Source organism: Dipodomys merriami, unplaced genomic scaffold (assembly GCF_024711535.1).
Source record: "Dipodomys merriami isolate MVZ:Mamm:240054 unplaced genomic scaffold, mDipMer1.0.p SCAF_440, whole genome shotgun sequence".
In the NCBI taxonomy this organism is placed as follows: domain Eukaryota; kingdom Metazoa; phylum Chordata; class Mammalia; order Rodentia; family Heteromyidae; genus Dipodomys; species Dipodomys merriami.
In genome coordinates, this window is record NW_027206003.1 from 449,151 (window position 1) to 475,341 (window position 26,191).

General features: G+C 58.8%; 3 protein-coding genes across 3 annotated transcripts; 2 read left to right on the forward strand and 1 right to left on the reverse strand.

Annotated features, from left to right (window-relative positions):
• Positions 1-7,321: 7,321 nt before the first annotated feature.
• On the reverse strand, positions 7,322-8,168 carry H2ac25 (H2A clustered histone 25). Its single transcript, XM_069994081.1, has one exon. It carries the CDS (start codon positions 7,814-7,816, stop codon positions 7,424-7,426), a length of 393 nt encoding a protein of 130 aa, XP_069850182.1. The 5' UTR covers positions 7,817-8,168; the 3' UTR covers positions 7,322-7,423.
• On the forward strand, positions 7,943-8,560 carry LOC138808128 (histone H2B type 3-B). The gene has a single exon (XM_069994083.1). It carries the CDS (start codon positions 8,127-8,129, stop codon positions 8,505-8,507), a length of 381 nt encoding a protein of 126 aa, XP_069850184.1. The 5' UTR covers positions 7,943-8,126; the 3' UTR covers positions 8,508-8,560.
• Positions 8,561-19,689: 11,129 nt separating this feature from the next.
• On the forward strand, positions 19,690-25,452 carry Rnf187 (ring finger protein 187). The gene is made up of 4 exons (XM_069994082.1): positions 19,690-20,156; positions 21,053-21,145; positions 23,025-23,246; positions 23,982-25,452. The coding sequence occupies exons 1-4, from the start codon at positions 20,094-20,096 to the stop codon at positions 23,982-23,984; spliced, it is 381 nt and encodes a 126-aa protein (XP_069850183.1). The 5' UTR covers positions 19,690-20,093; the 3' UTR covers positions 23,985-25,452.
• Positions 25,453-26,191: the final 739 nt, after the last annotated feature.

Consider the following 26,191-nt stretch of genomic DNA (forward strand, 5'->3'; position numbering starts at 1 on the left):
CTGGCGGCTCCCTCGTGCGAGGGTGTGAAGTCAGTTTCCCTGGAAAGTAAAAGAAAACAAGCCAGAAAACAAGCCGGGTGCCCGTGGCTCCCGCCTGTCACCCCGGCTACTCAGGAGGCTGAGATCTGAGGATCGCGGTTCAAAGCCAGCCTGGGCAGGAAAGTCCGTGAGACTCCTATCTCCAATAAACCACTAAAAAACCGAAGTGGCGCTGTGGCTCCAGTGGTAGAGCACTCGCCTTGAGCTGAAGAGCTGAGGGACAGCGCCCAGGCCCAGAGTTCAAGGCCCACGACCAACAAGAACAAAGAAATGAAAGGAAAACAAGCTTTTCGGGCCCCAAAGGAATTCGCTACCATCGGGGCTGCGCGGAGCCTCCGACTGATCAAACGACCCCGGTGCGCGCGGGATCGCGGGACGGCGGCGCGGCCCCGGGGGCGCGGGATCGCGGGGACGGCGGCGCGGCGCCTGGCGCGGGATCGCGGGACGGCGGCGCGGCCCCGGGGGTGCGGGACCGCGGGGACGGCGGCGCGGCCCCGGGCGCGGGATCGCGGGGACGGCGGCGCCTGGCGCGGGATCGCGGGGACGGCGGCGCGGCCCCGGGCGCGGGATCGCGGGGACGGCGGCGCCTGGCGCGGGATCGCGGGGACGGCGGCGCGGCCCCGGGGGCGCGGGATCGCGGGGACGGCGGCGCGGCCCCGGGGGCGCGGGATCGCGGGGACGGCGGCGCCTGGCGCGGGATCGCGGGGACGGCGGCGCGGCCCCGGGCGCGGGATCGCGGGGACGGCGGCGAGGCGCCTGGCGCGGGATCGCGGGGACGGCGGCGCGGCCCACCTCCAGCGGGCTGAGCCTTGGGGTTGGTTCTGCTTGAAGGCCGCTCGTTTGATGGGGACGAGGCGCGGACACCCGGCTGTGATGCTTTTTAGCTTTCGTGCTCAAGGCCGGGGCTCGACCCCTGGAGCCACCGCTCCTCTCCTGGCCTTCGTGGTGCTAATTGGAGGTAAGAGCCTGCCATCTTCATGCCTCCTGAGTGGCGAGGACGGCAGCCGGGTCGGCGCTTGGCACAGGCACAGGTAATACACAAACCCGTCAGTTTAGTATAAATGTGACTTTGAAGGATAAAATAAGACGAACCCAGGAGCGGGTGTAGAAGGCCACGCGCGGCTTCTTTCCCGGTGGTGCTGGTGCACCCCGGGCGCGTGGACTCCGCTTTCCTGGGAGCCTCCGCAGCTTCAGCCTCAGAAGCGCTCGTAGCGCACTGACCGCGTGGACAGCTGTGTAAATGTGATTGGACACAAGCTATGACCCACCGACAGGTGACAGAGGGGGTGGGAGACCCGGGAAGGCCTGCCTGCGTCGCCCTCCAGGCCTGTCGGCGCGCTCTCCTCCGGGTATGTGGCAGGACTCTTCTAAAACGTGGGGCTTGTGAGCTATTATCAGACACAGCCAGCTCCAAGACAGGAAAGTGGGACAAAGAGGATATTTTCAGTTTCTGTGACCTACCTAGGGGAGGAGAAATGTTAGTTTCTGGAGGCTGCCTTCCTGCCTTAGGAGAGAAAGCAGGGGAGGGGAGGGGCAGGCAAGAGGGAGGGGAGGGGATGGAGGGGCGGACAAGGGGGAGGGGAGGGGAGGGGCCGGGAGGGGAGGGGAGGGGAGGGGGGGGCAGGCAAGAGGGAGGGGAGGGGAGGGGAGGGAGGGGCAGACAAGGGGGAGGGGAGGGGAGGGGCCGGGAGGGGAGGGGAGGGGAAGGCAGGGGGGGGGCAGGCAAGAGGGAGGGGAGGGGAGGGGCCGGGAGGGGAGGGGAGGGGAGGGAGGGGCGGACAAGGGGGAGGGGAGGGGAGGGGCCGGGAGGGGAGGGGAGGGGAGGGGGGGGCAGGCAAGAGGGAGGGGAGGGGAGGGAGGGGCAGACAAGGGGGAGGGGAGGGGAGGGGCCGGGAGGGGAGGGGAGGGGAAGGCAGAGGGGGGGGCAGGCAAGAGGGAGGGGAGGGGAGGGGCCGGGAGGGGAGGGGAGGGGAGGGAGGGGCGGACAAGGGGGAGGGGAGGGGAGGGGCCGGGAGGGGAGGGGAGGGGAGGGGCCGGGAGGGGAGGGGAGGGGAGGGGCCGGGAGGGGAGGGGAGGGGAGCACACAAGCACTGTCAGAGGCCGAAGCCCCGACATTATAACAAAAGATGACCGTTCACCTTTACTACTGCTCTAAAGCTATTCCGAAGTTAGTTCAGGCATCAAGGACAGAAAGTCCAAATACTTCAACCAAAAATACACTTATGCTAGGAAATAACAAGGTCTACCGAGTTACAAATCAGGACCATGGAGAAACAAAACAGAATACCACATGTAAGCCAGGCATTGGCGGCTCATTCCTGGCTACGCAGGAGACTGAGATCTGCACATTACAGCTCAGAGCCAGCCAGGGCAGGAAGTCCAGGAACTCCGGCTACCCACCAGAAAAGCTGAAGTGGGACTGGGGCTCAAGTGAAAGAGTGTCAGCCTTGAGCAAAGAAGCTCAGGGACAGTGCCCAGGCCCTGAGTTGGGGCCCCAGACAGACAGACAGACAGACAGACAGACAGACACACACACACACACACACACACACACACACACACACAATTTAGCTTTTGAACCCTGCCTTACTTAGCATTATGTCCTTCAGGTTAAACCATTGTGTTGCCAAATTTCAAAATTTCTGACCTCAGACCTCAGCCTTCTGAGAGCTAGGATTACAAACATGAGCCACCAAAACGAGACAAGAAATACTTTCTGCTCTCATTCATATGTGAAAACTAAACAGGTCTAATTTGTGGAAAGAGAGTAGAATGGTGATTATCACAGACTGAGCCTGGAAAAACATGTATCACAACATCACTCTGCAGGCTGGGGTTGTAACAGTGTTAGAGCACAAGGCCCTGAGTTTGATTCCCAACTCTGTCCCTTCCCCAAATCACACTGTACAACTTGAATATCTATGTGTGTGCTTATGCACATATTTAATATACCTCAATAATGCTGTGAAAAAGCACAAGTACATGGATGAAGTCACAATAACAAAAGCAGGCTTTTTCTGAGAGTGATAGGTCCAGCCCCTGCAGGGTTCCTCGATGTAACCAGAGGTGATCTGTTTTCAAGCGCTTTGGAACCAAACAGATAAAGCTCCTTAGGCCAGAAATGTGAGATTTTTGAAAATGCGCACCTGGTGAATATATCACACACAAAGCATCCTTTCCCACAATTTCATCCAAGTGCATCAGAAGCAAGGATTCTGGCCGTCAGCAGCTGGATGATGTTCTTAAGTGCATTGGCTCGGCAGTAAACGGGTGCAGCTGGGCCTGTGGCTCACAGCTGTGGTTCTGTGGACAGGGACAGACGTCCTGGGCCGTGCCGAAAGGACAGGTGGACTGGCGCAGGCCTCCCCAGCCAGTGGCAGAATTAAGGTACAAATCAGGGAACAAATACTTCATGTGCGCCATGCTGCTGTAGATTCTGGATATTTAGTGTTTCCTGTGTACTTAATGATCTTGAACATTGAGAACTTCTTACATATTTGGTAACCGTGATGTCTAGTGCCTCTTATCCTGAATATTCAGTGTCTCTTGAATATTGAGTGATACTTAATACCAAGTATTAATAGCAAGTGCTTTTTGTTTACCTGTATTATAAATACTAAGCAATATAACAAATTTAGTGTATGTTGTGATCATGAATATTTCCTTTCTTTCTCCTATATGTAGTAATCTTGTATATTGTCTCCTGCAGATTTAACATGCCTTAGTGTAGTGCCCAATTGCGATGTATTTGCTCACCACCTCCAGAGTATTCTGAGCCTCTCATCCTCTACCCTGAGGCCCATGTGTACTGCTTCTTGGGCACTGACATGGTGGTGAGAAGTCTATGCTTCCATCAGAAAGAATGATACTCCATCATTCATAAGGAAATGGAGACTTCGAAAAGCTAAGTGAAGTACACCAGATCCAAAGAAGCATAGGTTGTAAGGTTTCCCTCATTTGTGGTAATTAGAATGTGCCTAAAATCTACAGGTAAACACAGTGGATGCTAAAATACAAAAAAATTACACTTGGACATGATATAAATCAAACGGAACTTTAAACATCCACAGAGTAAGACCAAAGAGCAAAGGAGAGGCCCAGAGGCTCAGGAGCTCTGTATATGATCACTTATCCAGATGAGCTCCAAGAAAAGGAAATAGCGGGCTTTTTTGTTATTTTGCTTTTGTTTCCCCCCCTCCCCCCTTTGTGGCTGTTTTTTCTTTCTGTATCTTTTGTCTGTATGTAAGTTGATCTGTTTGGGGAAGGCTAAGGGGCCACAGAAATGGTGGGATAAAGGGCAAACAAATGCTGCAGTGATATTCACTAGACACTGTTGAAAATGAGCTGCCAGCTTGTAGGGGAGAGGAGTCGCGGGATAAACTGGGAGAAAACAAGGGAAAGTTGACATTGTTGAAAAAGAAATAAACATGTCACCTGACTTCTGCCTCTCCTTTACAATTAAACAACAACAACAACAACAACAAAAAAAAAACAACAAAAAAAAAACCTCTGGACAAAGCCAGGCACTGGCCGCTCACATCTCTAATCCTAGCTACTCAAGAGGCCAAGATCTGAGAATCAAGGTTTGAAGCCAACCTAAGCAGGAAGGTCAGTGAGACTCTTAGCTCCAATTAACCACTTAACGCCCAGGAGCAGAGCTGTGGCTCAGAGGTAGAGTGCTAGCTAGCCTTGAGCAAAAAAGCTGAGGGACAGCGCCGGGGCCATGAGTCCAAGACCCATGACACACACAAGCCAAAAACAACTGTGGACACTCAGAAAAAGACATAATGCATGTGCTTGTTATTGTGAAGTTGTAAGAGTTGCACTTGCTTTAGGTTCTAGGCCTTTGTCAACCATATGGTTTGCAAATGTTTCTCCGGCCTGCTGGAAGTCTTATCTGTTCACCTAGCTTGCCTGCTTGCTCCTCCCACCCCCCAGGCCCCTCTCTTTTGTGGTACTGAGGAGAGAACCCAGGGTCTTGTGCTTGCTGGGCAAACATTCTATCACTTAAGCCATGCTTTTTTGTTTGCTTTTTACAGTATCCAGACTTTGCCCAGGCTAGTCTTAGACTGTTATCCTCCTCTTAGCTGGCATTACAGCTATATGCTACCATACCTGGCCCTCATTCTTTTTAGAGTTCAATTGTAACTAATTCTTTAGAGCTCAATTATAGCTAGTTATAATTAAAAATTGTATTTTTTTTTTTTTTTTTTTTTTTGGCTAGGCACCTAGTGGCTCACTGTAACCCTAGCTACTCAGGAGGCTGAGATCTCAGGATCACAGTTTGAAGCCATTTGGGGCAGGAAAGTCCATGAAATTCTTAGCTCCAATTAATCACAGAAAAAGCTGGAAGTGGCACTATGGCTGAAGTGGTAGAACACGAGCCTTGAGCAAAAAGCCCAGGGACAGTGCTCAAGTCCAGAGTTCAAGCCCCAGGGCCAGCAAAAAAAACACCACCACCGCCAACATTTCCAATCCATTTAAGTGTCCTTGATAGACACTTAGGTTGATTCTGGATCTGTTTTGAATGGTGTCAAAGTGATCATGAGAGTGTGGGTGTATCTTCTTTAAACTCATTGCTTTTCCTTTCATTTATACCAGGAGTGAAATAGATGGGTCCTATGGTCGTTCTGTTTTTAATTTATGAATGTGTGGGTAAGCCTGTAAGAAATGACCTAGCAGAGCAGAAACAAACTCGATGTGGGAGGAAGGGGTGGGACAGGCGTACACTAAGACAGGGGACAGGCGTACACTAAGACAGAGGTGGAAGAATCACCAAAGCCAGAGCAGAAAATCACCGGTGAGGGTTATCTCTGAAGCTGACTCGGTTTGCACTTTTTCTGGAATTCAGTTTATTTCTTGTGCTCAATAAACATCTCATAGAGAGCAGCCCCATACAAGCATGTGCCAGGGATACACAAGCGAGCCAAGCCCTGTGGAGAGCCTTAAGTGGCCTGGCCGTTTGGAGCTGGGATAGCGACCCAGAGCCAGTCAGGCTTTTGCTCCACCTCCTATCTTAGGAAAGCCAGTGATGATGTCCTAGGCAGCCTTGGAATAGATCACTGTCCTTCCAGATCTCCAGTCTACCCTGTCCCCACCCCTTCTATCTTCCTTGGTCTGTATTTTCATTTTCACTAACTTACTTGTCCACATTCACTTCCAGGCTTAGATTTAAAAAAAAAAAGAAGAATTGAAACAAATTTCACATGACACATGGTAAACCATATGAAAGTTAATAATTCATGGCATTTAGCACATTTGCAGTATTGTATAACTATCACTTCTGGTTAGTTCCATCGCAAGAGAAAAATCTTGCACCTGATACTTCCCCCCTCTTCCAGCTCTGAACAATAATTAATCTGCTTTGTCTCAGAATTGGCCTATTCTGGACATTCCATGTATCATATGTAATTTAGGGTCTGGTTCACTTCTCTTAGTATTATGGTTCACGTAACACTGTACAATGAAACAGCATTTCATTGATTTAGAAAACACAATCTAAGTCAATTACCAGTTGAGTATCTGGGAGGCTCACACCTAGGAGTGGACTGGCTGGAAGAGCCGCTTTGTTCCCTAGCCAGAAATCCAACCAACATTGGCTTACAGAGGCGGCTAGCTGTTTGTCCTTCACCCCATTCCTGACAAACGCAACCCAACAAATGACAAGCTTTACACCAGCGTTCCCCGGGTGGAACTTTCTGGAACGGAAACATTCTGAATCTACGTTCTCTAACATCCGCTGGCTATGCATCGCCAGGGCATCTTCATAATTCTTAATTTAAAAAGCAAATGTCCCCAGGGTGGTGGCTGCGTGTTGACAGCTTGGCCTTGGAGGTGGAAATGGGAAGGTTCTCCTCAGCAGTCCTCTCACACTGCATTGAATGTTTCTTCGTGTGATACCCTGAAACGTCGACACCCAGCCCAAGGAAAGCGCCTCAAGTCACCGAAGGGCTCGGCGACGGGGTGGCTGCCCGGGCGGGCCCTGCACGCGCTTCACCGGGGCCCGCGCTCGCAGTTGGGTTTCGGTCAAGTGGTGCCACTTGCACGCCGCACCTCGTGCGTGTGCGTGCGCGTGCGCGCACAGGGAGTCCTCCGGGTCAGTGCCGTGTGGTCGGGGCACCGGGACGTTCTCCACCGCAGCAGCGTCGCTGGCTCCCGATGGCGTCTGCGGAGCTCGGGCCCGAGCATGACGTGCGCCGCACAGGGCGTTGTGTAACGTGTTATGTAAGTCCCGCACCCGCTGCCGCCGGCCGCGGCCTCCCGGGGGCCGCAGGCGCCCGCCCGCCCCGGGGACCCGCCCGCCCGCGCAGTGTCGCTCTTTCTCGGAGGCGGTGGGTGGCTCTGAAAAGAGCCGTTGGGGGCCGCGCGGGGCCGGCGCGGGGACTCACTTGCCCTTGGCCTTGTGGTGGCTCTCGGTCTTCTTGGGCAGCAGCACGGCCTGGATGTTGGGCAGCACGCCGCCCTGCGCGATGGTCACGCGGCCCAGCAGCTTGTTGAGCTCCTCGTCGTTGCGGATGGCCAGCTGCAGGTGGCGCGGGATGATGCGCGTCTTCTTGTTGTCGCGCGCCGCGTTGCCCGCCAGCTCCAGGATCTCGGCCGTCAGGTACTCGAGCACGGCCGCCAGGTACACCGGCGCGCCGGCGCCCACGCGCTCCGAGTAGTTGCCCTTGCGGAGCAGCCGGTGCACGCGGCCCACGGGGAACTGCAGGCCCGCGCGCGACGAGCGCGACTTGGCCTTGGCGCGCGCCTTCCCTCCCTGCTTGCCGCGGCCAGACATCCTCAACGCCCAGGCGCCGGACTCGGAGCGAACCAACAGCCGCGCGGAGGAGAGCGCGCGTGCGGCCCCGGCCAGTCCTTATATGTCGTCCAGAGGTAGGCTGGACGGCGCCTTCGGATTGGATGGTTCCAGGAACCAATCACAAAAGGAACCCGGCAGCTCCTAATTTGCATATGCCTTTCCCGCGGGTGACGTAACGCGACCTTTCATCCAATACTAGAGGCACGCTGTGCGATCCTTCATTTGAATACGGAGCACATAAGTAGAGTTAGCGCGGCCGCTGCGCGTAGACCTCCCGAGACTGACCACCATGCCAGATCCCTCCAAGTCGGCTCCGGCCCCCAAGAAGGGGTCCAAGAAGGCGGTCACCAAGGCGCAGAAGAAGGACGGCAAGAAGCGCAAGCGCGGCCGCAAGGAGAGCTACTCCATCTACGTGTACAAGGTGCTGAAGCAGGTGCACCCCGACACCGGCATCTCGTCCAAGGCCATGGGCATCATGAACTCGTTCGTGAACGACATCTTCGAGCGCATCGCCGGCGAGGCCTCGCGCCTGGCGCACTACAACAAGCGCTCGACCATCACCTCGCGCGAGGTGCAGACGGCCGTGCGCCTGCTGCTGCCCGGGGAGCTGGCCAAGCACGCCGTGTCCGAGGGCACCAAGGCCGTCACCAAGTACACCAGCTCCAAGTGAGGCGGCGCCGCCCCAACGGCTCTTTTCAGAGCCACCTCCAAGCTCAGAAAGGAGCGTGCAGCCGGGCCTGGGGCCGCCCGCACCGCGACCCGCACGGGCTGCGAACCCCGCGTCCTGTGCGGGCGCCAGAGGCGGGGTCGGCTCCCGTGCACGGAAGGGCGGCCTGGGGGCCGGGGAGCCCGCGGCTGCGCCCCGCCCCGGGGCCCCGTGCCGCCCGCCCCGTCCTCCCCACGGTCCTGAACGCCCAGTGGCGGCGGCGCGGTTCGCGCGGCAGAGCACCAGCCGGGACGTCGCCGGTGCCCAGCCCCGTCCCGGCCAACGGGGCTCCTTTGCTTTTCTCGGGCCGGGTGGGGGTTTGGGCCTCGCGGCCGCCCGCACCTGGCGCAGGCGCTCGGACCCCGGGGCAGCGGGGCGCAGCCGGGCCACGGCGCCGGAAGCCAGCCCGGAACAAAGCGAGCCGGGCCCCGAGAGGCACGGCCGGGGCCCCGTCTGTGACGGCTGCACCTTGTTTTCAAACCCTCTCCCAGGGCTCCATTTTCACTTCGTTCTAGATATTCCCTGGCAGGGATTTGTTTTTCTGGTGCTGGTCCTGGGACTGGAACTCAGGGCCTGAGCACCGTCTCTGACCTCCGTTGAAGGCTGAGGCACAGCGCCGTCTCCAGCTCCTTGGCGCTGGGGATGTGAGCGCAGGCCAGCTGGCCCGGCCTCCCGGGTGGCGGGGATTGCAGCCGAGCGGGCCTCCGGCGCCGGCTCTGCATTTCCTCCGTGTCTTTAGCAGTGGCCTTGCGTCACGGCGGCTGGGTGCAGTAAATCACTTCTGGTGGCTTACACCGTGCAGAGCAACGTTTCCAAAACGCTGCAGGTGAGCACAGGAGTCCTTTTGCTGGGTCCCTCCCCCTTTCCATCTGGGAACATGCAGGTCATTAAGAAGCCGTTTTGTATTGACTATATTTGGCACACAGTAAGGGTAACGGAAATGTTTCGATATTTGTGTGCATGAAGACGATGACAGACAAACCCAGGTTTATGTGAATTCCACACAGATGCGTTTTTGAAACTAGCTTCTTATATAGACGGTGCCACCAGAAAACCAGAAGTGGCTCAACGTGGTAGCGCTAGCCTTGAGCCAAAGAGCTCGGGGACAGCACCCAGGCCCTGAGTTCAAGTCCACCACTGACCCAGAGAGAGACAGACAGACAGGATAAAAGCTGTCTACTCTTCAGGTTTCTCCCGGGAAGGCTTGGTATTTTCAGGCATCAAGTAGAATCAGCATTCAGAAGCAAGGGTTCTGGAGGGTTCCTGTCTTCTCAGGAGGAACGCCAGGTCAATTTCCAGTGCTCTTGCGTCAAATTTAAGTGAATCATTGGAAAAGGAAATTTTATAATTCGCTTATTCTCTTTTGCTTCTGCATGTCTAGAAATCAATTCCGGAGACGTCGGTCCCGCCAGCCATCCAGCGGGCTGTGGCGATCGTCGGCTCCACGTAGTGTGCCTGGAGATGGACTCAGGCGCGAACTGCAGCCGCACTTGTCCACTGAGGGGGAGCAGGAGAGCGGACTGAGCGCTCAGCTGGCTTGGCACGGGCCGCGCGGGGTCGCAGTGGAAAGCGCGCCTGTGTGACCTCCGCGGCCGGCCGTGTGCGCAGCCCTGGCGGCGGCGCCCAGATGGGGGGGGGGGGCGTGAGATGGCGGCTTTAGTTAGCGACGGGCCCGGGCCCCGCTGCCGTCTCACCGTGGGCGGCTCTGGACGGTGCACAGCCCGCTGGCTTCTGGGCCATGACCCGGAGGCCGCGACGGAAGGAACAGCTGCGTCCCGGCTCCCATTCCAGTGTACCGGACGGACGGACGGACGGACGCGGGAGCCGCCGGCCGTGGCCCGTGCCATCGAGGCCCCGGGCGGGGGCGGAGGCGCTCGGCCTGAGACGAAGGGCGCCACCCGGGGCCCGCGTCCCCCTCCCGCCTCCCTGACTCCGTTTCCCGGGTTGGTGCGAGGCCCGGCCGCGCCGTCCGTGGGCGATCGGCTCCCAGGCCGCGGGCCCGGCGTCGCTGCCCACACGCGCGCGCACGCACACACTGTGGGGAGAGAGGCCGCGGGTGTGGGGAGGAGCGGCGCCGCTCGCTCACGCACGCACACTGGACAGAGACGCGGGTGGGGGGACCGGGGAGTTAAGTGGAGACCCCGCCCCGCCGGACGCGGGATCCGGTGCTGCTCCAAACGCACCGCACCAGCGACCCGGGCCGCGCGCTCGAGCGCCTGCGTGGCCGCGGAGCTGGGGTCCGTGGCGCCGGCCTTGGTGCCCTCGGACACGGCGCGCTGGGCCAGCTCCCCGGGCAGCAGCAGGCGCCCGGCCGTCTGCACCTCGCGACGTGATGGTCGAGCGCTTGCTGTAGCGCCAGGCGCGACCCGTGTCGGGGTGCACCTGCTTCAGCACCTTGCACACGTAGATGGCGTAGCTCTCCTTGCAGCCGCGCTTGCGCTTCTTGCCGTCCTTCTTCTGCGCCTTGGTGACGGCCTTCTTGGACCCCTTCTTGGGGCCGGCCCGGAGCGGGAGGGCTCCGGAGCCGGAGACAGCGCCCGCACCAGCCGCGCGCGAACCGCGGCACCGCCGAGGAAGGGCTGCTTCTCAGCTCTATATTCAAATGAGGGTTTGAAATTCGTAGTCTTTGATTGGACGCTCTCCTCCGGGACTAGGTATGTAAATAGGAGATGCGAGCATCCTCTTGCGATTGGACCGCCGCCCAGCCAATCCGAGCGCGCCTCGCCGGGCCGGCGCCTGGACCGGGCGTGCTGGCAGAAACCCTTTGTTTGAAGGCGGAGGCGCCCGGCCGGGGCCGCCTGCCGGGACGCGGCGCGGAGGGAGGGGCGTCCGGCGCCACCTCGGACCGCGGGCTTCGGTTCTGGGGCGGATTCCCGGACTCGTTCGCTCGTTAGGCGGGGAGAGGCGCTTGATGCCCGCTTAGCGGAGAGGCCGAACTGGCCGAGGCATTTACCCCGCCCCCGCCCCAGGCCACGCATTTGTGGCGGATTCGGAGCGCGTCGCCCGGCTCGCTCGGAAACAGGATGCGGACGTGTTACGGTTCGCTCTCGACCAAAGGGGCCGGGAGGCCGCGGCGGGGCGGCCGGGTGCGGCCTCCGGGGCGGCGGCTGTCCGCGTCCCGCCGTGACCGCCGGGGACCGGCCCCCCCTTTCCTCCCCGGAGCAGCGGCCCCGGCCGAGGCCACAGCCCGGGTCAGAAGCGTCCGGAAGGGAAGCGGAGGACGTCCCAGGCTCGGGCCGCTGCCTGCGCGTCTCCCTGCGGGAGTCTGTCCTTCCTCCCCGTGGAGTTCCGCGGGCGACGCGCCGCTGCGTCTGGAGCTGGACTCCCGCGGGCGCCCGGCCGCCTCCGGCCCGGCCTCCCCACCGCGCCGCCCCTGTCTGCGGGCATCGCCCCCCCGGGCCCGGCCCCCCCCCCCCGCCCGCGCCGCCCCTGTCTGCGGGCATCGCCCCCCCGGGCCCGGCCCCCCCCCGCCCGCGCCGCCCCTGTCTGCGGGCATCGCCCCCCCCCGCCCGCGCCGCCCCTGTCTGCGGGCATCGCCCCCCCCCCGCCCGCGCCGCCCCTGTCTGCGGGCATCGCCCCCCCCCCCGCAGGTGCCCGCGCAGCGCTTGGGAAGCGAGCACGCCCTGCGTCAGTCGCTGTCCGTCGGTCCAGCTCTGCCTGCTGCGGCCTGGTGAAGCTTAAAATTGGTTAAGGGCGGGCGGGGACTCAGCCCTCAGAAAGAGGAGGGAGCCTCAAAGTGTCCTCCAACAATACACAGAAAAAGTACCTCCAAAAGATACGGACACAAAGGGAAGCAACGGGGAGCAGAGGGGCGTCGTGTGAGGAGAAGAGCAAAAGACCCGCGTTGTTAACACGCAGCCCTCGCACGTCAGTGAGAGGAAATTTCCAGAGTGGCCTAAGAATATGGAAGAGAGACGTGCGCCACGCGGAGGTCACCAACGCTTTAAATGCAGGTTAACACGGACACTAAAGGAGATGCGGACGCAGCCACGCGTGCCGGAAAGCGCATCGCCGCCTCTGCGTGGGGAAGCGGCGGGCCCGCGGTGCGCACGGGGCTTTGCGCATCGCCTTTGCGCATCGCCGCCTCTGACTGCGGGACGAGGCGAGCCCGCAGTGCGCACGGGGCTTTGCGCATCGCCGCCTCTGACTGCGGGAAGCAGCGAGCCCGCAGAGCGCACGGGGCTTTGCGCATCGCCTTTGCGCATCGCCGCCTCTGACTGCGGGAAGCTGCAAGCCCGCGGTGCGCACCGAGGCTTTGCGCATCGCCGCCTCTGCGTGGGGAAGCGGCGGGCCCGCAGTGCTCACGGGGCTTTGCGGTGTCTTCTTTGATCTAGAAATCTCTGCTATGTGTCCGTCTACAAAGGAAATAACCAGGCTGCAAACAAAGATCGTGCTTCATCCACAGAGCTGGTAATAATGAGAAATGAGAGGCCTGACCAGCCGGTACTGGAGGATTCTGAGATAGGCCACGGCTCACGCTCACGGTGGAACATAATGAAATCACTAGCATTTTTAAGCTATTTAACAAGAGACCCTTAGGTGAAACAATATTAAGTACAAGGCTCAGAACGCGTCTCCCTGGGCGCCACAGCGTTACCACTCACCCCTGCAAGCCAGCCCTTCCTGCTCCCGGGACAAAAGGCTTCCCAACAACGCCCTCCTGCCTCTCCCGAGCCCCCCACCCTGGACCCCTGCCCTTTTGTTACTGGCCCTCGTCAATGCAAACACTTCTTTGAACATCTGTACAAAGACAGAAGAGGTTTTTCCTATTTTCTTAACCTTCTCAAAAGACAACTCTCTCCATGGACAACACCTAGCTGTACCTTCTCTGCTGATCCAACCAGCTCTGAAGACGTTTCGCTGTTTTTCCAACCCCTACCTTTATGTCTGAAAGCCTCTTTTCTTTACAGCATGTAATGGACACTCAGCTATTCCTTGAATGAATAAATGCGTAAATCAGCAGTATAAATCCAATTCTGACAAAGAAAATCGAATTAGTGAATTCTGTTCTAGATGGATTATAGCATGCCTTCATTTCTTGTATGTATTCTATTTTCTCATATTTTGTAGAACAAATTTATGACAAGCTTACTTTTATGATGAGGGGTTATTAAACAGATCTATATTGTTCTTCCAGTTTAACTGACTCCCAGATCTGGATTAGAGATGCACCTGCTTGCCCTGGGATAATAAATGAAATTCAGCTGTATGATTTCCATGTATTTTAGAAACTATTTAGGACCTGTGGTGAATCTGCTTATTCCTCCTCTGCATCAGTGGCATCTGGTGTACAGCACACTGAGCTAAGAACCGCTGTGCTGACCATCGCACCGAAATGGCTCACCAGGAGACCAGGCCTGCTGGCTCTCAGGTCTCTCTAGGGGGTGGCTCAGAGTTCATTTTAGATGTAATCTGTAGAAAAACCTGAATTTCCAAAGCCAACTCTTCTCAAACCTCCCTCAAAATATTCTTGTAAATTCACCATCTTGCAGGATGTTTTTTCCTCTTCAAATTGGATCGTTTTCCAGGAAAAAAAGGACATAAATGGCTTTTCTGTAAACTTTTAAGCACGCCTCTGCTGCATAGCCAGCAGTTCAGCAATCCCAGTTTAATAACCCCAGTCCTATCCCTTAGAAAAGCCCCTCCATGATGTAGTTCCTCCTGAAACATGCGGTTAACTTAACAAATATTTTAGGGTGCTCACTTAGGCCAGGTAACCCAGTTCCCAGATGTTTAAGTCAATTTAACTCTTATAACAGCGTTCAGGGTATATGAGGGTTTCTGCTTGTTCAAACTTTGTCCAGGCTCCTGAACCACCTTCTAGGCCCACTTGTGTGGGTCCACGGCAAAATCGTCTTCACAAGAAATCCTGGTAAGTCAGCGGAACCCTGTAAGATGTCACCAGTTTCCTCATCAATTTTCCTCTCATGCCCAGGTGATGTCTGGCTGTGCCGGCAGTGGATTCCCACCTGTCCACGCTGTGTTCCCAGTGGAGCCCCGGCTATCCCCACTGCAAGACCACACTGACGTGGTCTACACCTACGGTCATGGTCCTGAGTAAAACCTTACTGTTTTATGTTTTAGTCTGTAGTGTTAATGCCATAAACCTTGATATTTTATAAAGTATAAAAGACACATGAAAGTTGCCAGCATAAAAATTGAGTTATTTGTGTCAACACTAACAATAACAACAAACTGGGAAGTTGTTAAGGAAGTGTTCTTATGCATGCTTGATTGATAGAATCAGTCATGAACGACTATCAGAAGTGCAAGCTCACAGTTCACCACAATCTTACACAAAAGTGATAGAGGGGTTGTGCTTAACTTTCAGGGGACCCTCATTCAATCCCAAGCATTCTGCCCCCTTTCCCCATCCTCCACAAAGACATCTACCCAGTTGCTGTCCGATCAGCTTCAAATCATGGTCATCATTGTTTAAAAATATATATTCTTCCTCATTGGAGTGTTTCAAAACTTTTGTTCACCTCAGTCTCTTTGAATGTTCTATAGCTTGCGGTCATACACAATTTCTGTCATTACCAAGTCCCTCTGATGGGTACTTGTTTCCTTGTGGTGCTGAGGATGAAACTTAGGGCCTTCACATGTCAGGTACATGCTGAACCATCCAACTCAGCCATCAATCCATTTGTTACTCAGCTCACCATTTGTTACTTGGAATAACAAAGCCAGTCTGTTGGATGGACTGATGAAATGCTATAGGGCAAAGGAAGTTTTCCTTATGAGAAAGAGAGAATGGGAGAGAAGGAAGGGAGGGAGGGAGGGAGTGGAAGGAGAAGGGGTAAAAGCAAGCCCAGAAGCCATGGCCTCCACTTAGATACAGAGGGTAGATGGTTGTGTTTAGGAGTCACTTAAAAGAGGTTCAAGTAGCTGGGCGCTGGTGGCTCACGCCTGTAATCCTAGCGACTCAGGAGGCTGAGATCTGAGGATCATGGTTTGAAGCCAGCCTGCGTAGAAAAGTTCATGAGACTCCAATAAACTCAGAAAAAGCAGCAAGTGGCCCTGTGGCTCAAGAGGTAGAGTGCTCGCCTTGAGCACAAAGCAGCCCAGGGCAGCGCCAGGACAGACAGAAAAAAAAGAGGTTCAAGTGATTAAATTTCTTAAAAAAACACAAAACAGTAACAACAACAAAAACAAGCCGAAAGCCGTCCCCCTACTGTCCCTCGCGGCCCCGGGGACAGTGCGCAGTGCAGGGACAAGGTCATGCCCGGGCCGGCGGTCTGCATGAGCAGGACTCGCTCCTTTCTAGGAAGGGCGGGCCAAGAAGCCAAGTTCTTCCAAAATTCACTCAGGCTGTTCATACTGACCAAACACCGCCATGGTGGAGAACACGAGTGTCCACCTTGCAGCCCCGGCCAGGGGCCTGTCTCCAGCCCTGTCCCCAGCCCCAACTCCAGCCCTGCCCCCGGCCCCAATTCCAGCCCTGTCCCCAGCCCCACCCCAGCCCTGCCCCCGGCCCCAGCCCTGCCCCCAGCCCCTGCCCCAGGACTGTGGACTCCAGAACCAGGTAAGCCGCCTCTCTCCCCACGGGACACTGCTGTGCCCTGGAACTCTGTTGCAAGAAAGCCGTGGCCAGATGCATCCCCTTCTTGGAAGCCATGAGCCCAAATGAGTCCCTCTCCCTCGATGTTGCCAGGTCTTTGGCACTGTGGTATCAGCATGGAGATGGACCACGCCGGCTTCTGACCGTCCCGTGGATCTCTGCAAGCGAACCCCGGGAGCCCAGGCGGGTGCTGACCCCAGACACAGGCAGGAGTTGGGCCACCCAACCATCAGGCTCTTCTGCTTGGCCTTATTTATTTATCTTCCAGCAGTCCTTGGCAACGCCTGCGGTGGCCGCCTGACACTCGATCTGATTGAGCCCAGACATCTAGAAGAGGGGGCTGTTTCCAGCGAAGGCGAGTGGGCCTCCGGAGACAACTGCCTGAGTGTGAGCCAACCCTGAAGATCTGGGGCTGGGAAGGCTCAGGAGGGGCCGCGCCTGAGGAGACGGATTCCCACCTCTGCAGACACCATTCCCAAGGCAGAGGCACCACCCACCACCGAAGGGTCCCACACTAGTCGAGGCATGGATTGGGTTTCCTAGAAATCTCATTTGTGCTTTTTTATTTAGGTATGACACAGATGGGAATGGATGCAATCAATCCATTTGTGTTTTATACTTGACTTTTAAACCAAGGGAAAAATCTGAATAAACCCTCTAGCATCATTTGCTTGTACAGAACTTAAAGGACATTGATTTTGAGCTGGGTTCTGGTAGTTCACGCCTGTAATCCTAGCTACTCAGGAGGCTGAGATCGGAGGATCAAGGTTTGAAACTAGCCTAGGCAGGAAACTCTAAGACTTATCTCCAATTAATCTCCAAAAAGCTGGAACTGGAGCTATGGCTCAGATGGCTGGAGTGCTAGCTTTGGGGAGTGGAGAGTCGCTCAGCACCCAGGCCCTGAGTTCAAGCCCCAGGACTGGTGCACACACCCACCCGCCCACCCCACTGGTTTTGGAGTCCATGCAGCTGAGTGATTATTCTTAACTTCCCACTGGCTTTGCTGTAGATGACATCTGTGATGTATGGGTTATGATAGGAACACTTGACTAGGTTATTTTTCAAGGACTTGAAGACCAGCTCTGTAGAAAGTACTGACTCTTTATTTGGGCCTGCAAGTATCCAATCAGTAATCGTTTGCCATTCGGAGGCTGAAATTTCTACCTCAGGATGCTAACACTGTATTTCTGTACATACAGTCTATGAAGAGCCATGAAGACTGACTGCATGTGTGTAGATCACTGATTACTCCAAAAACCTTTACCCTGCCTCAGACACCCCCTATAAGTAACTCAAAGACCCTAAGCTCAGAGAGGTGGATCCAAGACTTGTTCTCCTATCTCCACATCTTAGCCCCATAGTAGACAAACCTTTCCCTTTTGCATATATTGTGTTATTTATGAGGATAAGGGAAAAAGAATGATAGAGTGTGAACAATCAGAAAAGGCATCACACCTATCTATGAAACCAGAATAAAGAATCTCAGTGAAAGCTGCCGACGACAGGAGGTTGGGAAGGAAAAAGACGTACCTTGGAAGGTGGGTGCCAGTGGGCGAGGCTGTGTAGGAGGAGGAGCATGGTCAGGAGCAGCCTGTGTGAACATGAACGTGGAACGACGAAGTCATCAGAAGGCCTGGAACACATCGCACGCAGGGGTGGAAATGGCAGAACCCCCTTTGTGAGCACCAACGCATGAATGCATGGCGATGAAAGGGAGGCGTGTTGCAGACAGACAGACAGACAGACGCTGGTCTTGCCTGGGGAAGGCTTGCCTGGCTGCGGCTCGGAGGGTGAAGGCGCCGCAGGCTCTGGACGCTCCCCCCAGCCCGGGATGACAGGCGGCGGCACGGAGCCCGGCCAGCTCGCGCTCGCGGGACGCGCACCTTCCAGCGCAGCTGGAGCTCAGGGCCCGGAGCGGTGGCCGCGCGTGCGCACGCGCGTGTGCACGGGTCACGGCCGGGGCACCCGACTCAAGCCGATAATTCTCCTTCCTCAGGAGGCTGAGATCTGCGGGTTGAGATCTGACGCCAGCCTGGGCGGGAAAGTCCTCAGGACGCCGGCCGGCCGGCGCGCGTCCCCGGGGGAGGGGAAGGGGGGGTCCGGCCGGCGCGCGTCCCCGGGGGAGGGGAAGGGGGGGTCCGGCCGGCGCGCGTCCCCGGGGGAGGGGGGGAGGGGGTCCGGCCGGCGCGTGTCCCCGGGGGAGGGGAAGGGGGGGGTCCGGCCGGCCGGCGCGCGCGCAGACGCGTACACCTGGCGGTGCCCACCCCGGGAGCGCAGGTCTCTCACACAGCTCGCCCGCAAGGAGCCGGGCACGCGAGGTGGATCTGCGCAGAACAGGGACTCGCGGGGAGGCCGCAGGCGGGAAAGGCCCGACGGGGACGCGGGCTGCAGGGGCAGCGCAGGAGCCGGGGGCGCGGCGCGTGGAGGGGACTCCCGCGCGGTCCTGCTGGCCCCGCCCCGCGCGGTCCTGCTGGCCCCGCCCCGCGCGGTCCTGCTGGCCCCGCCCCGCGCGGTCCTGCTGGCCCCGCCCCGCGCGGTCCTGCTGGCCCCGCCCCGCGCGGTCCTGCTGGCCCCGCCCCGCGCGGTCCTGCTGGCCCCGCCCCGCGCGGCCGCAGCCCCGCCCCGCGAGGTCCTGCTGGCCCCGCCCCGCGCGGTCCTGCTGGCCCCGCCCCGCGCGGTCCTGCTGGCCCCGCCCCGCGAGGTCCTGCTGGCCCCGCCCCGCGCGGACGCGGCCCCGCCCCGCGAGGTCCTACTGGCCCCGCCCCGCGCGGACGCAGCCCCGCCCCGCGAGGTCCTGCTGGCCCCGCCCCGCGCGGACGTGGCCCCGCCCCGCGAGGTCCTGCTGGCCCCGCCCCGCGCGGACGCAGCCCCGCCCCGCGAGGTCCTGCTGGCCCCGCCCCGCGCGGACGCAGCCCCGCCCCGCGAGGTCTTGCTGGCCCCGCCCCGCGCGGACGCAGCCCCGCCCCGCGCGGACGCAGCCCCGCCCCGCGCGGACGTGGCCCCGCCCCGCGAGGTCCTGCTGGCCCCGCCCCGCGCGGACGCAGCCCCGCCCCGCGCGGACGTGGCCCCGCCCCGCGAGGTCCTGCTGGCCCCGCCCCGCGCGGACGCAGCCCCGCCCCGCGCGGACGCAGCCCCGCCCCGCGCGGACGCAGCCCCGCCCCGCGCGGACGTGGCCCCGCCCCGCGAGGTCCTGCTGGCCCCGCCCCGCGCGGACGCAGCCCCGCCCCGCGCGGACGTGTCCCGTGGAGACGACGCTCAGGTCCTAGCAGCTCACAAAGAACGACCCCCAGACGGGGGCTCTCCAAATGACTAGAATGCTGCGTCCCCCGGTGTGAGAGCCGTGCGCGTAAAGCGATCTCCGGTAGGATCTCCCCGTGAGGAAGAGACGCCCGCCGGCAGAGCCGCCAGCGCCCGCGGCTCACGGCTTCCAGGACCCCGGAGGGGAGGCGCGCCGCCGGCAGGACTGGACCGGAAGCGCGCTCGGAGGCCGGGACCCCGCCCTGCTCACGCGCTTCCGGCGTTGGCGTAGGCGACGTCGCCGACGCCGTCCCGGTCCCGGCCCCGGCCCCGGCGCGCAGCGAGCCGTCCCGAGCGCTCGCCCCGGCCCGCCGGCTCCCCGGCGTCCTTCCCGCCCCGCCGCCGCCGCCCCGCCGCCCGCAGCCCTGGCGCTCCCCGCCGGCCCCGCCGAGGCCGCCTGCGCCCTGTGCCAGCGCGCGCCCCGCGAGCCCGTGCGCGCCGACTGCGGCCACCGCTTCTGCCGGTCGTGCGTGGTGCGCTTCTGGGCCGAGGAGGACGGGCCCTTCCCGTGCCCCGAGTGCGCCGACGACTGCTGGCAGCGCGCCGTGGAGCCGGGCCGCCCGCCGCTCAGCCGCCGCCTGCTGGCCCTGGAGGAGGCGGCCGCCGCCCCGGCGCGCGATGGCCCGGCCAGCGAGGCGGCGCTGCAGCTGCTGTGCCGCGCCGACGGGGACCCGCTGTGCGCCGCCTGCCGCATGGCCTCGGGCCCGGAGCCGCCGGAGTGGGAGCCGCGCTGGAGGAAGGCGCTGCGCGGCAAGGTAGGCCCGGGCCCCGCCGGCCCCCGCCTCCCGGGCCCCAACGCCCGGCCCCCGCCTCCCGGGCCCCCGCGCCCGGCCCCCGCCTCCCCGCGGCCCCCGGGCCCCGCCGGCCCCCGCCGGCCCCCGCCTCCCGGGCCCCCGCGCCCGGCCCCCGCCTCCCCGCGGCCCCCGCCTCCCCGCCGGCCCCCGCCTCCCCGCCGGCCCCCGCCTCCCCGCCGGCCCCCGCCTCCCCGCCGGCCCCCGCCGGCCCCCGCGCCCGGCCCCCGCCTCCCGGGCCCCCGCGCCCGGCCCCCGCCTCCCAGCCCCAGCCCTTCCCCGCCGAGCTCCCCAGGCCCTTCTCTGTAGCACCTGCTGTTGGGCAGAAACAACCCCCGAGTCCGGCCGGGTCCACGGTGACAGGACAGAGGCTCCCGCGTCTGCCCGCGGGAGGGAGGAACGGAGGGAGTGGCCGCCCGGCTCGGGGCCTGGCCTGGCCCCGGCGCGGGACCTCGGGGCGCCGCGTCTGGGCTGCCCCCCGCCGGATGGGGTCGGCGGGCCACCCTCGCGGGGCTCCTCCCCGGGGCGCAGGGACCCACGGGCCGGGGAGTGGGAGCGGACCGGGCGCGGCGGGCAGAGGTGATGCGGAAGGGGCCAGTGTGGGAAGAGCTGCCTCGCTTTGTCCTGAGACCGGGACGCTCCCCGGGACCCCTCCAGGGCACCGTGCTGCCTGGCCCGCCCGCAGCCCCCCTTCCTCCCCCCCTTTTGCACGGTGGCAGTGGGAAGCAGAGACTGTGCACTTTGGGGTTGTTTATGGATTGACAGGTGAGATGCCACACAGATGCCCAGCTAGGGGCATCGGGGCTTCTGCTGGGCTTTGTGCTCCGATCTTCCCCCTCGGTAACCAGCTTTTCTCCCAGGAGAACAAAGGGTCGGTGGAGATCATGAGGAAGGACCTGAATGACGCGCGGGACCTGCACGGCCAGGCCGAGTCAGCCGCCGCTGTGTGGAAGGCAAGTGTGGGGGGGGGTGCAGCAAACAGACCAGGCAGCAAAACAGGGTACCCCCCACCCTGGTTGACTGGAATAGGAGCTTTTGGACGCCATGGTATTTTTCTAGTGTGCTTATGGGCTTTTCCCCAAATAGAATCTAACCAAAAGTGGGCAGGGATCTTCACATTTTATATTGGGGGACTGCAATGCTAACTCTTTTATACATAGTGCTTTGTAGTACGTTTGTGGGGGGTGGGGAAGCGACAGTACTGGGGTTTGAATTTGCCAAGCTAATTAGGCAAGTGCTCTACCACTTGAATCATTTCTACCATGTACTGGTTTTTTTTTTTTTTTTTGACACTCTAAGGGAAACAAGACAAAACTTCCTCTTCTAGGGCCCTTGTCTGGGTTGAAAATTGAGTTGGTATAAAGTAGATTAACAGGAAAACAGTACTTGTTCATTAGCTCTAGTTTATGTGGCACACAAGTCCTTATGAGAAAATAGACCCAAAGATGCAGTTACATTCCAATCATTGTATACTGAATTGGGCAAAGAATTGTGTGCTGAGCTGACTGGTGTCGCATGCTATAATCCCAGCTACTCAGAAGGCTGAGATTTGAAGGTTTGATTCAAAGCCAACCTAGGCAGAAAAGTCTGAGAGACATCTCCAATTACCCAACCAAAAACCCAGCCTGGTGTAGCTCCAGCGGTGGAATGCTAGCTGAGAGCAAAAAAGCTGAGTTAGAGGTCAGCCCTAAGCTCACACCCTGATGCTGGAAATAAAAAAGCAAATATATTTGAAAAACAACTAAGTTATGTCAGGAAGCACAGAAGACAGTTATTTCGACAAGGTCTATGCAGAATCAGCCTTACTTCTCTCCTCAGTGATAAGAACATCAACTCTTTTGGTACAAGCAGGAATACATTGGTTTGTGTTGCTGTAACAAAAACACACAAGACTGAATACTGTATAAAGAAAGTGGGTTTCTTACCTTGGAGTTGTGGAGTCTGAAAGTCCAGGGTCCAGTGTCTCCATCTGTCTAGCTTCTGGTAGCATATGTTGACTACACTGGGAGACCAGAGACCTAGGGACCAGCCTTATCTTTCTCTGACAGTTTACCTTCTTGGGAATCAGCCAGGGTCTTCCCGATGACCTAACTCTTTCCAGAGGTAGTTCAGGCTCTTAAAGGCCACACAACCTTCGCCTTGTCGCGCTAGGGCTAAGCTCCAGCCCAGAAACCTTGAGGGACCATAAAAGAGGGCACCTTTCACATAGGGGTTTCATTCTTGCTTTAAGAAATAGCAAGGATCAGATCTTCCTAAACCTACTATTTTTGTTTTAATGGCCTTTGTTTTAGAATACTCAGGCCATAGCCGGGCGCTGGTGGCTCACGCCTGTAATCCTAGCTACTCAGGAGGCTGAGATCTGAGGATCGCGGTTCAAAGCCAGCCCGGGCAGGAGAGACCGTGAGACTCCTATCTCCAATAAACCACCAGAAAACCGGAAGTGGCGCTGTAGCTCAAGTGGTAGAGCGCTCGCCTTGAGCTGAAGAGCTGAGGGACAGCGCCCAGGCCCAGAGTTCAAGCCCCATGACCGACAAAAAAAAAAAAAAAAAAAAAAAAAAAAAAAAAGAATACTCAGGCCATGTTTTGGGGCTATCAAACTCATAACTTTATTTTTCTTTTTTCCCTTTTAAATTTTATTTTATCGTAAAGATGCTGTACAGAGGGGTTACAGTTACATGAGTAAAGTGATGAGTACGTTTCTTGCCGAACATTGCTTATAACTCTTGAAAGCAGACAGGGGTCTCTTCCCAACTAACAGCAGTGGTAGTAGGGACTGTGGTTCAGGGTGTCCGCAAGGCCCAAGGATACGGTTTTTTGTTTCCTCCCCCGCAGGGACATGTGATGGACCGCAGGAAGAAGGCCCTGACTGATTATAAGAAGCTGCGGGCTTTCTTTGCTGAGGAGGAAGAGCACTTTCTGCAAGAGGCTGAGAAGGATGAGGGCATCCCGGACGATGAGCATGCCGACCCTGCTGAGCGGTTCCGGTCCCTGCTTCAGGCTGTGTCAGAGCTGGAGAAGAAACACCGAAACCTGGGCCTCAGCATGCTGCTGCAGGTATGGGGCCGCGGGCAGGGTGCACGCCACGCCACCGGGAAGCAAACGTCTGGGGTAGGGACTCATGTCGGACGAGGCCCTACAGCACGGCCTGCCTTGGGCCTGCGTGCCTCTGGGGCTGGATTTCGAAATGGTGAGTGGTTGAGGCAGACATTGCAAGCAGATTCTGAGGTGAGGAAGTTACAGAGTATTCCCGGTTTCACCTGGGACGGGATACGTCACTACGTAACCCCGAGCGAGGGCCCTCGCGGGGCCCAGCGCCGCCTGGCTCCTCAGGACAGGAGACACCAGACCCCTCCTGGGGGCAGCTCTCCCCGCCCTTGGCCCAAGACGCGCGGCAGCTCGTTAGGGCTCTGTGCGCGCCACACACACCAGCACCTCCCTGTCTGCAAGGCGCCCCCACCCCCACGCGCATCACCTGCGGTGCGGCCCTGAGCATGGGCACAGGCCTGGGTTCGCGTCCCAGGTCCCCGTCGCCTGCATTCTGGCTCGGTTACGCCGAGGGCGTAGCTAGCTCCACCTCTCTCTCCCTCTGTCTCACTGTCTCTTTGCTGCTCTCTGTCTTTATTTCTTTTCACTGTCTTTATGTCCCTCTCACACCATGTCTGTGTGTCTGTCTCTGCCTCTGGTTCTGTGTGTGTCTGTTTCCCTTTCTCCCCTATTTCTGTATGTCTCTGTGTCTGATTTGTCTCTTTCTGCCTTTGTCTCTGTCTTCCTGTCTCTTCTCCCCTGCAGTGATGACGCTGAGCAGCAGGCGGGTCCCCAGTGGAGCCCAGGAAGGACCGCCTTCTACAGCCGGCCTGCAGCGGCCCCGCTGCACCCCTGGCCTCTGCCCAGCGTCGCCCTCCACACTGGACAGATGCTCACCCCTGGCCTCTGCCCAGCGTCGCCCTCCACACTGGACAGATGCTCATCTCCGTCAGCACCGACAGCGCGTAGGGCCGGAGGAAGTGTCGCAGGTGCCCCTGCCTCTGGTCATCCATGTAGCTCTCCGTCTCAGCAAAGTGTTGTTTTCCATGTTCCCTGAGGTGTGAATGTATTCCAGGCTAGTCCTAGGACTCCCTCCCCAGTGTGTCCAGCCTTCCTCGAACCCGTGCACCGAGGTCCCGGCATTGTCTTTGTTGAGGGCCTAGTAGTCACCAGTGTCAAAAGAACCAAACTGCATGCCTTTCCGTAGTGCCCAGGCCAAGGCTTGCTTGTGGGACCTCCCTCCGTGGGTAGGAAATCTGGGGCACGCCCGCCAAGGTCACATTAGGCACTGGGAAAGGTGAAATGCGGGGGGCACTGGGATGCAGTTTTAACCTGGCCTTTTGGGGAAGAGAAAATGAAACATTCTCCACCGTGCTCAGCGGCGTCCCGTCCTTTGAAGACGTGCTCTGCCGTGTGCTCAGAGCTCCTCCGCTGGCCGCCCGCCCCCTTCTTCCTGGCTTGTGCCTGGGTAGTCTCTGCTCCTCCTTGCCTCGGGGAGGGGCTCTGCCTGGGTAGTCTCTGCTCCTCCTTGCCTCGGGGAGGGGCTCTGCCTGGGTAGTCTCTGCTCCTCCTTGCCTCGGGGAGGGGCTCTGCCTGGGTAGTCTCTGCTCCTCCCTGCCTCGGGGAGGGGCTCTGCCTGGGTGGTCTCTGCTCCTCCTTGCCTGGGGAGGGGCTCTGCCTGGGTAGTCTCTGCTCCTCCTTGCCTGGGGAGGGGCTCTGCCTGGGTAGTCTCTGCTCCTCCTTGCCTCGGGGAGGGGCTCTGCCTGGGTAGTCTCTGCTCCTCCTTGCCTGGGGAGGGGCTCTGCCTGGGTAGTCTCTGCTCCTCCTTGCCTCGGGGAGGGGCTCTTTCCCAGCACCGGAGGGCGGACTCCCCCCCCCACCCCCCCAGCCCTCGCCACTCTGTGCGTCACCTTGCTGTATCTTTGGCTTCTCCTCGCTTCATGTTTTCTCCAGTAAGTGAATTTCACAAAATTTGTGATGTAGCCGTAGTGTGGTTGCCTGCAGCATCGTTGTGTGTAGATTATCTAGTCCAAGGGATGAAAGTCCAGCACAGGTGGTCAGAAACGAGTTCAGGGATCACAGATGCAGGCACGTTTAGACTCACTGTTTCAGGGATAACACCTCAGTGGGTGACTGTTTTCTCCAGGACCCCCCTGGCCTTGAGTGAGGACTGAGTCTGACCTGCCCCCACCCTGTGGTCCGGGGTCTTAGTGCTGAATAAAGTGGGTTTGCGCCAGCCCGTGTGCTTCATGCCCTTCCTTTGGTGTCTCTGTCCTCGTCTTTTACCCTGCCTCTGGCCCATTTCCAGCGTTAATGTTAAAAAGTTCTCAGTGATGCCTTGTTAAAGCATGGTAAAGAGTCTTTGCTTGGGACCACTGAGACAGGTGTGGTGGCCGCTTGCCCGTGGCCCCGTGGTCAGTGGACGGTGTGGGCTCACCTCCAAACACAGCCAGAGATTAGGATGATTGAGACTTCAGGAGTCGGGTCTCTAGATGACCCACCAATAGAATCTCTACTGCAGGCAAGACGGGGTAGCAAGGCATCCTTTGGGGACAGCGGGAGAGGAGGGACCCCGGCAGATGTATTAAGAGGATGAGAAGTTCCCTATGCCTGGCAAGGGTGAGCTGCAGCCATCAGACCAGGAACGGCGTGAACAGAGATGCAGCTGGCAGGAAGCGGGGCAGCTCTGGCTTCCCACTGAGTGTTTCTGACAAAATATGACCTCCGAACTCAGAAAGTCTTAGGTGGGTTGGAGATCAAAGTTAGAAGTCTGTGTCAGTTCTAAGTCGGCTCTATGCCATTCTACACGCGGCAGACCTAAGGGATGTACATCAGACTCAGAGGCTGTTTTCTTGGAACCTGTGATTGGCATGCCCTGTGGAGCTCAACAGGGGCTAGGGAAAGCCCTCGTGAATACCTCTGTAGCTCGGAGCTGTGTGTTGAGCACTCAGGAGCCCTGTCCCTGTGACTCCAGC

Excerpts from the sequence above, each read along its gene's own strand:
- H2ac25 (XM_069994081.1), bottom strand. The coding sequence starts at position 7,816 with ATGTCTGGCCGCGGCAAGCAGGGAGGGAAGGCGCGCGCCAAGGCCAAG.
- Rnf187 (XM_069994082.1), top strand. The coding sequence starts at position 20,094 with ATGGCCTCGGGCCCGGAGCCGCCGGAGTGGGAGCCGCGCTGGAGGAAG. Across the intron at positions 20,157-21,052 it reads GGAAGGCGCTGCGCGGCAAG|GAGAACAAAGGGTCGGTGGA; the intron begins GTAGGCCCGGGC and ends CTTTTCTCCCAG. Across the intron at positions 21,146-23,024 it reads CAGCCGCCGCTGTGTGGAAG|GGACATGTGATGGACCGCAG; the intron begins GCAAGTGTGGGG and ends CCTCCCCCGCAG.
- LOC138808128 (XM_069994083.1), top strand. The coding sequence starts at position 8,127 with ATGCCAGATCCCTCCAAGTCGGCTCCGGCCCCCAAGAAGGGGTCCAAG.